Source organism: Lepeophtheirus salmonis, chromosome 8 (assembly GCF_016086655.4).
Source record: "Lepeophtheirus salmonis chromosome 8, UVic_Lsal_1.4, whole genome shotgun sequence".
Lineage (NCBI taxonomy): Eukaryota > Metazoa > Arthropoda > Copepoda > Siphonostomatoida > Caligidae > Lepeophtheirus > Lepeophtheirus salmonis.
This window is the reverse complement of record NC_052138.2, coordinates 18,403,686-18,417,232: the sequence shown is the minus strand read 5'-3', so window position 1 is coordinate 18,417,232 and position 13,547 is coordinate 18,403,686. Positions and strand designations below refer to the sequence as shown.

The 13,547-nt window shown below is 32.7% G+C and overlaps 1 protein-coding gene across 1 annotated transcript; it reads right to left on the bottom strand.

Annotated features, from left to right (window-relative positions):
- Positions 1-2,560: 2,560 nt before the first annotated feature.
- LOC121122635 (uncharacterized) lies at positions 2,561-6,658 on the bottom strand. The gene is made up of 3 exons (XM_040717668.2): positions 5,945-6,658; positions 5,243-5,519; positions 2,561-5,139 (listed from the first exon to the last, which is right to left on the bottom strand). Exons 1-3 carry the CDS (start codon positions 6,431-6,433, stop codon positions 2,867-2,869), a joined length of 3,039 nt encoding a protein of 1,012 aa, XP_040573602.1. The 5' UTR covers positions 6,434-6,658; the 3' UTR covers positions 2,561-2,866.
- Between the last annotated feature and the right edge of the window lie 6,889 nt (positions 6,659-13,547).

Genomic DNA, 13,547 nt, shown 5'->3' with positions numbered 1-13,547 from the left:
ATCTGGTTTAAGATTTCCCCTGTACGAAGCGGTCACTTTTCCAGTTTCCCTTGTCTGACAGCTTCATACAAGTTTGACTATATGTATTGTAGTGTACCGTAAAATATCAGTAACAAACCGTGGTTTGTAACTCTTTTGGGGATTTTGCATAATGTTAATTCAAAATGTAAACATTTTTTTAAGAGTAGAAATAAGAAAATCTAAAAAAAATGTTATTCGAGTAATTTGATTATAAGCTTAGTTTTTTAGCAAAATTTTCTCAGACCCATCTTCTATAACTTCTTAACTCTTATAAAATATTCGTCTTTATATATACCTTTAGCTCATAGCTGGTAAATATATACTTCGACTTATTTCTAAGGGACGTCTTATGTAAGAGCTAAAAGCAAATCCATATTTTGTGGAGCTAAAAATTATGTAACATCTGAAAAAATAGAATTTTTTACTCGGTGTATATGTCCTTTATTTTAAGCTAAAGTATATCAAAGCTAACAACCAGATTTGCTCATATGTCTTTCAAAAGATTGGAATATTTCTCTAAATGGATAAGTTACAAATCTTTGAGTTTAGTGTCACTCATCATTAAAAAAAACCCGAATATGCTTGAGTTAAAGAGTGGCTAAGCCTTTTTCTTTTTTTTACCAAAATAATGAGTGATTGTCATAATTGAAAGTTCATAACTTTCCTACAGGAGGCCGTTTTCATCATAATTTTTTAAATTAGAATTCACATTAATATTTTACACATAATAAAGCCGGCATCTCCCTTCGTATATGCTCTTCTATGCATTGCATATGCATTTGCAGTCACTAAAAAAACATGATTCATCCGAAATAAAAGGTTGCATTTAGCCATCATATTTTTGTGAATCAACATGACATGACTAGTGTGGTTTTGTCCAGGACTCCATGATGAATCATGAAAACCCATCAATTTTCCTTCCTACCTATACAGAGATATACCAACTGTCCATTGCAGAAATTTTGCATTTAACAAAACACATTGAAATATCCATCTATTTTTTATTTTTCATCATAATAAATATCATGAATTCATAATCCATAATGACAAGATTGATGTTGATTATATGTTGTTGCATAAATAAATATATATATATATAATAAGAATAATCCATGCATTTATCTACAAGTCGATGCAATTCCCCCGTCCCGCCTCCTTCTAAGCAGTGTCACATAACAAAACCCATTGACATCTCCATAAGTGATACCACTACATTTAAAAATAGATTGGATGAAGTATTCAATCAATAAAAGCTAAAAAATAAGTAGAGACTGTTTATAAACAAAAGGTTTAGAGCATTGTAAGCGGGCATACATCACCTCATAAAGCCTGATATCCTGATAAATGTCAAGAATAAAATTATTTCCTTGTGACTATGTTGGAAATAATGATGGATACTTTCATTGCCGTTGTTATCTTTTTATTAATTATGAATATGTGCCTACGGCCCCATTCTGTCAGGATTGTGTGACACCCAATGAAAAATTTGAAAATTCATAGTGCTTCAATATTCTTGTGGAATACCCATCTATTAGTAGTGTATTATCAGTTTGAAGGTGGTGAGTGCAACCAATTCTGAGCTGTGACATATTTTCTGATTTTACAGTATCATGGTAATTTTTTTCATTTTCATTAATTATATTTTAAAAATCAAGTGTATATTACAGTCAAATTGCAAAAACCGAGCGGAAAAAAAATCAAATTTAAAGGATTTACGTGTTTTTCAATATCCCAAACCCCCCAGTAGAAAAGTAAAATTAAATGTACATGATTTACGTTTAACAAAATCCAAAATCCTTCCCATGGTAATTTTCAAATACTGTCAGTCGGGAAAAACGGGCTATGAACTGGTAAATTGGATATAATATAGTATTGTTTGGTACTCCAGTGCATTTAAAATATCATTATACTAAATTGGAATTGGAACGGATATTTGCTGTAGAATTAAGACATAAAAATGACGTAACTTCTGCACAAAAGCCTCATTTAATTATGTACTTGCCCCTCTTCTAAAAAAAATTATGGCAACACATCTTTAATTTTAAAATAATTGATCCTAACAAAATATTTGATATTCGTAGAAAAAATATTGAAGTACTGATACTAATATGGTACCAGAACGAGTACAACAATATTAATATTATGCCCACACAACCTATTTTTTCTATAAAAATAGGGATGGTTGTCAAAATTTAAAATATTTTATATTAAAAAAAATTAAAGATTTTTTTTTTCACAACATTAATTTTAAATAGTTTGTCAAAAAATACAACCTATTAAAGAAACATCCTAAACATAACTTTGCATACGACTAAATGAAATCCAGTTGACAACTAATTATATTTATTTATAAATATGTTTTGTGTATTTACATTGTACACAGCTCAAAAAGTTTCAAGACACCCACAAACCAACATGGGCAATGTTTAACAAACTGGAGCTATAAATAATAAAAAAGTTTGCGGAAATCTCCTGCATTTCCGTGTTGATCTGAGTAATAGTTTTTGATATTTGATAAATAAAGCATGAGTCTTGATGATGTTTTTCAAATCTTTTTTATATTATTATCTTTAATTAACAGTATGAATAGATATATGTACATCTATAGTTAATAAATAAATAATGGAATAAATAATATATTAACTCTAACAATTGTGGAAATATATCAAAGGGGACTTGGGATTCGAGTTGGTTGCTTTTTTGTAAATAAATATATAAATAAAATAGAAAGACGGCGAATGGTATATATGAAATAAATAAGTTAGAGGAAAAAAAATAGGGAAAGAGTTTTTGTTCAATTTGATGTTTTTTTCTTTTCTCATTTTATTACTTCGTTCACAGGTTTTTAATTCAAGCCAACAAAGTCAGAGAGTTTCTTAATAATGGACTCTTTGTCGTCATCACTCTTACTTATATCCTTTGTTTCATCTTCATTTTCTTCATTCTCGATTTTGGAGTCCTTCTTCTTAATCACTAAAGTTTCTTTCTCATCATCTTCCTCTTTTTTCTCGTTTCTTTTAGGACGTACATATCCAGATTGATCCTCTTCAATCTTGACTTGGATTTCATCCTTACCTTGTCCTATGTTTTCAACTCGTGCATATTCTGGGATAGCATCACTGAATGCGGTGAATTCAGATAATTCATATTTGGATTTGGGAGTATAAGCTCTGAGGCCATTAATGTTGGAGCCATAAGGAAAGGTCAGTTTGATGATGACAGAGCTGTCTCCTTCTGATGTTACATCAACCTTAGGAGTAGGAAGAGCCTTGCTATAGTCTCCAGCTCCTGGGCGTAGAAGGATATTCAAAAGTAAATTTCTATTGACAAGGCTGATATCTTGTGACTCTAAAGAGTGCTCAAAAAGATAGGCTGGTAGTCTACTTGGTTGGGGAGAAATAGCAGGAGATCCTCCATAGGATGGACCATAAATTGGCTTCTTTGTAGTGGGTATATATGGCTTAGCTGATGGACTGGAATACAGTGGAGCCTTTGTAGTCGTAATAAGTGGTGCTCTTGGAGTAGAGTATCCATGTGGTGCTGGTGATGAATTAGAGTAAACTGGGGTTGAGGATGGATAGCCAACATATTTGGGAGTGGTTGTTGGGATTCCGTATGCAGGTGAAACTGGAGCACCGTAAGTGGGAGATGAAGGGAGTCCAAGAGCAGGGGAGACTGGTACACCATATGAGGGAGATACTGGAGGACCATAGGCGGGCGCAGCAGGAGATCCATAAGAGGAAGTCACTTGATATTTAGGTGTTGTAGGGCGATATTTGGGTGCAGGAGAAGTGGAATAACTTGGTTTTGGGGTAGTTGATGGATAAGCAGGGAGTCTATACTTAGGGGTTGAGGAAGGATAAGCTGATTGATACTTTCCGGTAGTTGATGAATGAACTTGACTTAATGTTGTCGATGGATATTTTGGAACATACTTGGGAGCAGTTGATGATGCATACTTTGGACCAGAGGAAGGGTATTGGGGAGTGGTTGAGACAACTGGACGCTTGTAGCTGGGGGTGGATGATGCATGGTATGAAGGATATTTATTACCATATGTGTTAGAGTTAGGCTTTGGAGAAGGGGCTCCAAAGTTTGGAGTAGAAGATGGATAAGGAGCGTACTTGGGATTTGTTCGTTTAGGGGCTTCATAGCTTGGAGTGGAAGATGGGTAAGAATCGTATTTGGGTGTAGTTGGGTTTGGGGCGTCATAGCTTGGAGTGGAAGATGGGTATGAACTGTACTTGGGAGTTGTTGGTTTTGGAGCTCCGATACTTGGAGTGGGAGAAGGATAAGGTCGGTATTTGGGAGTTGTTGGTTTTGGAGCTCCATAGCTTGGAGTCGAAGAAGGATAAGGTCTGTACTTGGGAGTTACTTGTTTTGGAGCCCCATAGCTTGGAGTGGAGGAAGGATAAGGAGTATACTTGGGAGTGACAGGTTTTGGAGCTCCATAGTTTGGAGTGGAAGAAGGATATGGACCGTATTTGGGAGTGACAGGTTGGGGTCTATCAGATGGTGAAATGCCATATTTGGGAGGAGAAGGCTTAGGAGGCTCATAACTGGGAGTAGACGATGGGTAAGGTCTGTAATTTAGAGTGGTTGGTTTGTATGGAGCTCCATAGCTTGGAGTGGAAGATGGATGGGACGCAAAATATTGGGGTGTCGTTGGTTTTGGAGAATTATAGAGAGGAGCCGATGAAGGAACTGCCTTAGTAGAGCCTTTAAGACGATATCCATTATACTTAGGAGGAGGGGATGGCTGATATGATCCTTTTCCAAAACGAGAAGAAGATGGAGTGGAAGAGGGGTATCTAGAATAGCTAGGAGTGGAAGAAGGATAACCTACATGTTCATAAGAAGGAGTGGAGAAAGAATGGTAGCTTGGTTTGTATGGAGTTTGAGTAGTGGAGGAATAGGACGGTGCAGGAGAGGAATGTAAGACTGGCTTAAATGAGGGTTGTGGTTGAGGATATTTAACAGATGGTCTAGGTCTGTTGTAAAGACTAGTAGGAGAGGTTTCAGAGGCAATTGAACCACTAGGAGTACCAAAGCTTTTTCTAGGATATTGATTTCCAGCCAAATCCCTTCCAGGTAAATACTTACTACATTTATCTGAACCTTAAAAAGAAGGGATGAAGTATTGAGGGAAATGAAAAAAATGTTGTAAGATTACAGAATAACTGTTTTAAAACAAAGAAGACATGATTTATCATGCTCTTACCTTCACGTCTTCCTCCTGGATACAAATAGAGATAAGAGCTGGCTGTATTTCCACCTCCATATGAAGGATCATTACAAGTTTCCTTGATCATTTCCAAGACTTCGAAGCCACCTTCATCAGTAGCCTTATAGCAAACCCTACGAATGTTACATCCTGGCTCAACTACTTCATACATCCCGACAACGTATCCTTGACCATCTCCGGTTTCTTCTCTCACATGAGTAATTCCGGTTTTGTCATCTAATACGGTATAGTTGATGTTGTAGGGTCTATTGTTCTGCAAAGACAAATAAATATGCTACTGTATACAAAAGGAATTGATAGTACAGCCATAATAAAAAAGGGGAAATCAGAACATGGTAACATAGGTGCTTTAAGCATTGTTATACGTACATTGAAATAACCATTGCACTGTTATTACATATGTACATACATCAATAACAAACATCAACAAATTCTTATTAGATATATAAATCTAAGGAAGGTCATTAAGTTCTAGAGGCCTTTGTTTGTCATTGAAACACCACATGATAGAGTCAATTAATATGAGAACGTGCGTACAAGCATTTAAATTACAAACTCTGAATCAAATCAATTAAGGAATGTTTTTTTTTTTTAATTGATGGCATATTCATTGAAGATGAAAAAAATAAATAGAAGGAACTGATGTATGGTTTATCATGAAGATCTCTACGGACTTACCGGAGGGTACTGATATTCGGGAGCATAATAATTTCCTTGTTGGCGAGGGAATCTGGCAGAGGAAGTGATCTCTTGAACAAAGTTTTTTTCTTCTTCTTCTAATTCCTTATTTTCAGGAACATTTATTTCAAGAATATCTTCGATGGCTTTGAGGATTTGATCATCAACGGGATTAGGTGTCGTTGTGGTCGAAGAAGATAAAGAAGAATGGATTTCAATCTCTTCATTTGTATCTTCATCCTCCTTCAACTCTTCCGCAGCACTCAAATCCTGTTTAGGTTTGAGTAACTTCCGTTTTCGTCCCTTACGAACACGACGCACTCTTTTGCCAGAATATTTATTCAAGAGGCTTTCTTCTCTAGCTAACTTGGATTCCAGAGTCTCTTGTGACAAAGATGACTCATTCTCATTACTTTCAGCTCCAACTAAGGCCAGAAATAGTATGGCTAATATTCCCAACGCCAAGCAGGATTTCCGAAAGAATATCATATTGCTCAATCAAATGGCTTTAATGGTTTATGGTATATGGTGTTTGGTACTCCTTGGAAATGAGAAGGAGGAGGTAAAATGCGGCTTCACAACTCTAATTTCAAATATGAACTAAAATTTGAATAAACTGATTTCAACACCAGAAATAATAATAATGTTATTAGTAGTTCTTCACTCTCCTTATTTTTCCTTTCTTTCTATTCGGAGTGAGTGGTATGTGAAGACGGAATCCTTGTTGCCTCTTTCGTGTCGAAGGAGTTGGTGTTGTTCCCTGCATACTGTTGTTGTTGCTGCTGCTGCAGATAACGGCCGCAACATTACGCGCATGTTACGCATTCCTTCTGCGTACAATAGTGTTTTGCCGCCTTGGATACCTCATTTTTTTTTACCTAGATACTTACTTCTTCTTCTTAAGATAGAATAGAAACAAAAAATAAATGAAGAGAGAAAATTCTTTCCGCGCCCAGGTTAAAGACCTTCTGCATTATTTTCGGGATACTCCTTCTGCCTGCTTGCTTTATCAGAGGAGGTTTTAATATAATAATTTAATGAAGAAGGGATGGATCCACATAGGTAGAAGCAACTCATAATTATTAAAAGAGGAATCTACTTGACCCAAAGTAAGTTCGTTATTGTATTACACCCAATACCACGCTGCTTGGGTGTGGCTCTCAATCCTTTTCATCTGTCTTCCTTTCTGTAGTTGCCTTTGAGCGTCATTACAGTTGACGCAGTGTACGCTTATTTCCAGAAGAACCAGAAGGGAAAAAATAAAATAAAGTGCTAAGAGGCATTTACTGCAGATTTTAATTTATTATACACATATCTGTATTTAATATCTATCTATGTATATAGTCTCCTAACCAACCCCTTATAGAGACGACTCTTGAAGTGGTAAAGGGAAAGAAAGAAAAAGAAAAATTGAGTAATTATGATTTTCAAGGGCAAATATCAAATTATTTCACGATGCGTGGAGAGGGTCAATAATACATAATAATCATATGGATTTAAAATTATAATAATAACACACAAAAGAGGGTCGTTGCCTTATGTGCATAGGTACTATTTACTCTCAAGACCCCTACCATTATTATTATTTTTCAAATAAATACCGATACAATGTACAGGATTGGCTATAATATAAAAAAATTATTTTTAAATAGATTTTGTTCAATGGGTTTTTGAAAGTAAAAATTGGCTGGAACTCATTGGATCTTGTTCCTACACAGTGTCTACATATAATTATTTATCTTTCAGGTGGATGGGAGATTGTTGTTCTTGACAAAATATTTAAATTATACAAAAATTTGGATGACTTCTTTAATGACATACAAAATTTTGGAGGATTTTTTTACATTAAGGACATGTTTATTTTCTGCCAAAGTATTTTTTAGGTATAGAGGAATCTCTGGCAATCAAGAAGTGTTCTGTGTATTTTTGGCCAAAACAATATACAGTTTCTGCAAAGGTTTTTCCTAAAATAATAATCCATCTTTTTTGGAATGTAAGAAAATACAGGGAACTACTAATTCCATTGTAGTTACACTAAAGACTACTTCTATGAGGCATATTCTACGGGGGAAAGTAGGATAAAAATTGGGGCTACAATTACAAAGAAAGGGTAACACTTTATACCAAGACATTTAATAAAGACAACATGGATTTTGCAATTATAAAGCTTTTATAATAATTTTATATATAATATAATATATATTTTTATGGATGAATTTTTGTTTATAAATACATACATACATTTTTGAAAGAAATATTTTCTGGATAACTTTATTTTATAAAATACAAATTTTTAGATGACCTTTTTCATAGAAATATAGATTCTTTCTTTCTGTTATTCAAAATTTTGACAACATAATTTCAAATTTTTTTAGAGTTACTACAGGGTTTTTTTTGTTTGTTTTTTGAGAACATATTTTTTAAATTTTACTGGTGATCTCATATTTTTTTTTCCAAGTGGCAAGAACATACTATTTCCACAAGGAGGATGTTGGGAATTATAATATCCAAAATTGATATTGCTCTAACACGTTCCATCCCTCTTATTTTAAAACAATTTAACAAACAAATATTCAGCATTCCTACAATAGTGGTTCATTAATGTTCAATCAACATTAATACTAAGACTTTGGAATGTAATTTTTGTCGTCCATATTAATTATAGAATATGACGATACAATGTAGTTTTTTATGATGAGATGGATATTTGACTACCTATACGGTTACATATATATAAATGAAAAATTATGATGTGACATTTAGAATGAATCTGTACATTTATATCTTTATCATCTGTCAGATTCAAAACTGTAAATGGGTCTTATGTAGATCTAAGTAACATGTTTCTACATAAATTGTAGGTAGTTCAGTTTGGGAGGGACCAAATATTCAAATAAGGGTATTATACCTCTTGTATAAACATTCGACAAATGATGACCATCATTTGGAACTTTTTTTTCATCAATCATTTGTAATTCTAAGTGTATGTTAAATGTATAGGTTGATAAGAAGAGAAAAAAAGACAAAAGGCAATTATTGGTATAAGTTTTTTTATGGAAGAAAACATTAAAGTGAGCCAATTAAATATGACAAATAGTCATTATCATTTGAGGAAGGGACAAGACTTTGGAACATCATAGAAAAAGTACAAATCAATAAATGAGTTATTTTTTTGATTGGGAGTATCATGAAAAAATTATGTATGGATAGAATTGACGGTAAATAAGTAGATTCTGTGAATAATGTCCATAATAAAAGTGTTGATTCCAGAATTAAACTAGAAAAAATATAATTCTGATTCCATGATGAACTTAGACTTAAAACATATTTTGCGTCTCTATCTTACGAACATATTACTGCGTATGAATAAAGTCACTTTGCGGTAGGAAAATGTATTCCAAATTGCCTCAAATTTAATTGACGTTTATGTTATGGTCATACATACAAAGCGTGAGCCAGCTTATTACTAAAAAACTTATGCGTTTAACTACTCCCTAATGTGCTTATAAGTTTTATAGAGAAATTAATCTAATGAAAAAAACACGTTGAACTTCCTTGAAAAATCTTGCTCACAAAACTCAGTTTATTTATAAACATACACCTATCTATAGTGCAACATGGATACCCACTAAAAACCTTTTCGTGTGTTACTATTTATCTTAAATAAATAGGGAATCACTTCCTTGGTTGAAAAAAATAATATTTATATTGTTATATGTAATGATAAGAAAGAGAGTAGAATGTAATACATAAACGCACACGAAACTGGAATGTGAACTGCCGATGGGGCTCTGAGTGTGTGAAGTTGTATAATCATATTTGGGGCAAACTGTTGCTTATAGATAGGTACCTATGTGTATAAGTAAATATTTTGAATTCCTTCCTATTTCTATCCGTTCAGCTTTTTCCTGTGACGTATGCATTGGTTATATCAGCCATTTTAGAGGCCTAACCAATCAAGTTTTAAAAGGAATAAACGACTTCATTTAATTCATATTTTCAAGGAAAATAGTGAATTACTGGATGTTAAAATGGAACCAACAAATACAAGATCTTAGCCATTACCATGTATTAAAAAAGATTTTCCCCAAAATATAACTTATATATACTTTTATTAAGTGGCATACTTTAGCATGAATTGAAAAATATGTTACTTTACTCGTATTTCTATAGTGTAGGCAATAATTAATTATAACAACTACATACAATGGAAGTAATGCTATATTTTTCTTCTACTATCCACCTTTTCTTGTTCCTACTCGATACAAAGAAAAAAAATCATAAATTTTACAAATCTATGCAAACTATAGGGATTTTTATTGCCTATTAATTTGATATAAGTAAAATATTCATGTTTATCCATAGCATCAAGTGTATTCAATGCACAGGTTAAGTCTTTTTTTACTCTTAAAGTCATTTGATGAAGTTGCATCAAGGTTCGTTGGGAAGTTGTTCATTTTGTAAAGTAGAAATATTAACATTGAGCCTAAGATGGCGTCGCCTCTCCGGGGTTACAATGTTTTTTAAAGTGGTTAATTGGAGCGTTCACAAGATTTTATTTAAGAAAGGGGGGTGACTGGAATTTACTGTGGTATGAGGGGGGTAAAGATGTTGTGTATTTTCCTAGAATGTTTTTGTTTTTTAATAAATACCAAATTAAAAAAAAAAATTATTTGGACGATACAAAAAAAATTTAGAGTTCTAATTTATTGCCTTTACTTTCAAAAGCCCCTGTTTCTCTCACATAAATGCATTTCAAGGTGGAGAAGGGATGAACTTACATGTATTATGCATATGTTTGTATGTGGTTACAAATCATATTTAACAAATATTTTGAAAGAGTAGAAGAAAAATGACAGTTTTGGGTAGGGACGTGACGTAAAAGTCAAATAATAAATGACAAAGTTTGTTTGTTCATATAATTGATTCCTTCATCAGGAGGAGGAGTGTTCAAGGGCAGGGCCAGGACTTGATGGTCTTGATCCATCTCCTGTACAATTATGGAATTTCTATTTTAAGGCCGAGAAATATTAAACGTTAACAACATAAATTGACAACAGTCGCAGTTCGTTTAAAAAAAATATTAGAAATTTGACTGCAAAATTTAAAGTCGATGTGTTTCTATTGAAAAAACTACCTTTTAAAATTAGAAAAAGAGAAACGTTTGCTGCGTATGCTCGTTCTTCTTTTTTGTTCATTATTTTGTTGGTCGTTGTGATGTTAAATTATCCCTCTGAAGTAAGCATTCTCCCTATCTTTGGTAAAAAAGAAGGTTCTCTTCTTTAAAACAATAACTCATTTTATACCCTCAAAATCATTTAACAGGCACCTGATATTAACAAGGGTCTTAAATTGTGAGAACCATATGTCTTGCTCCCACCCTCTCCTCATGTTTGTTTTCTTTACAAAGATATCAACTCTATGTAACCCTCCTCACTGTAACGCTTTTTATAGTCACAGACAAGGGCCAAAGAGTATAGAGGCAACTAAATTGTGAAAAGAGAATTTCCAGAAATCAACTTCTTTTTTTTTTTTCGAACTCTTACAAAAAAACAACAGTTGTTTAAAGCATGTAACAAATGTCTTATGGGATGAAGAAACTATTATTATTGTACATTTTTTATGAAACATTGTAAATTTCTTTTGTGAGCATCTCCACCCATAGCCCATTAGGTCTAAGTTAAGTTATTTATTTTGTCTTTTTGTGATATAATTAAGCGTAACTATTAAATATCTACACCCAGTTTATAACCCATATAGGTACATACGACCCAAGCAATAACGATTATAATAAATAATATTCATTCATCCATATTAATTAATGGTATTTGGATTGAAGGCGGAAGACAACTTGTATTAAATGTAATTATAACTGACTTTGTATCATTGAATAAAATTATAATGGTGTCAACTCTGTAAAAAGAGGAAGAAGGTTGTTTTTGAGTTAGAGATGTATTAGGTTTTTTGACACCCTCTTCAAAATCATAAGGACTTGTCCAAATCAAACACAAAATTCGACCCGTAGAAAAATCTTTGCGAAATGACGTCATCACTGCCTGTAACGTCATCATAATTCCAGCTTAAAATTAAATTTTATAAGAATAATAAATACTTTAATTATGCCTAAATTGAGAATAATATTCTTGTACATGAAGGGTCCTATGCCTCTCTGAACAAATTTATAAACTTATATACTTAACAAAAATATTTTTGAAAGTGATACCCTCTTGAGGGTCTTAAGAAAAGTTCTGGTAATACACGTTCCCGTACCCAATGCCCTCTACCTTTTGTGGCGCGTATGTTCATAAGTAGATCTTCTATTTAAACAAAAGATAGGACGTATAATCAGTGGAGGTGAAGATACATTCCACTGTCTAACAAGACTCTTGAAGATCATGCAACTTCAAATTTGGAGGTTAAAAGCTCTTTTAATATGTTTATATTTAATAATAATTAAATAGCGTTGTTTTTTGGATCATATCGGCTACAAAAATCGATCAAAAATCATAAGTCTATTTATCAATAACTTAACTGTCTAACTACATTATTCAGTAACTTTGAAGATTATTATATATTTATGTGGTATGGCTAAAAATTACTTGTGGGTATTAAAATAATTGATTCTACCGGAGACCAAAGTTCAATTACCCCTTGTCTACCCGGGTTAAATTTTTTTAAATTCAAAACCCATTCCTGCTTAATCAAAGATAATAGAGACTGGATATAACAGGGGATGGAAACTATTTTATATATCCTTATTTAGGACGAATATAACTCTAATCAGTAGTGTAAAACTTGTTAATAGTAGGGGAATTAAATTCAATTCTCACTTCAATGGAGTTTCTTCCGTAAAAAATGGAATTACTTTATAAATTTTCATACAAACTTGTATACTATTCTATATCATTTATTTTTGGGGGTTACAAAAACAATTACAGAGATTGCAATATGTAAGTAGATAAACTATGAACCGTGTTTTTTTTTCAGACTTACTTTATGCATTGAATGGACATTAGAGATGCTGTTAGTGTGTACTTAAACGTATTTTTTTTCTTCAACTTTCACTCTCTCACACTATTGATCGGTTCTAAAAGTGAAAATATATTTATGCGCCCAAATATTATAACATTTGAGCCACGTTCAGAAATAGGGCTCTTGAAATTTTTGACTAAAAATGTAAATTTCTCAATATTTGCTGACGATTATATTTGTAATCACAAATGGAACGGAAAATAAAATAAAACTTTACCACTTCCGAGAAGATAATTGTACTCCAAATAAGGTTTTTTGTATACATATATGGAACTTTGTTATACAATAAAATTAAATGATCAAATTGATTTTAAAAATATATAATATTCGAACTTAAAAAAGAACTAATAAACTTGTAAAGTTATTGGTATCAAATATTTTTTTTTACTTACAGACAACGTTGGTATTGTATCTCCAAATTATTAGAAAAAATTGGATATATCATTTTTTTCCCTGCTATTTTTTTAAATCTAAAGCAAAACAACAAGAAGCAAGGGCCAATATTAAATAGTTATTTAATTTAAAAAAATTAGCAAATTGAAGTTTTATTATAAGGGGATCAAACGGAAGG

Bases quoted from the DNA above. Each gene is read 5' to 3' on its own strand.
- LOC121122635 (XM_040717668.2), bottom strand. From the start codon at position 6,433: ATGATATTCTTTCGGAAATCCTGCTTGGCGTTGGGAATATTAGCCATA. The intron at 5,520-5,944 runs GTAAGTCCGTAG...TTGTCTTTGCAG, and splicing joins CCGAATATCAGTACCCTCCG to AACAATAGACCCTACAACAT. The intron at 5,140-5,242 runs GTAAGAGCATGA...CTTCTTTTTAAG, and splicing joins TCCAGGAGGAAGACGTGAAG to GTTCAGATAAATGTAGTAAG.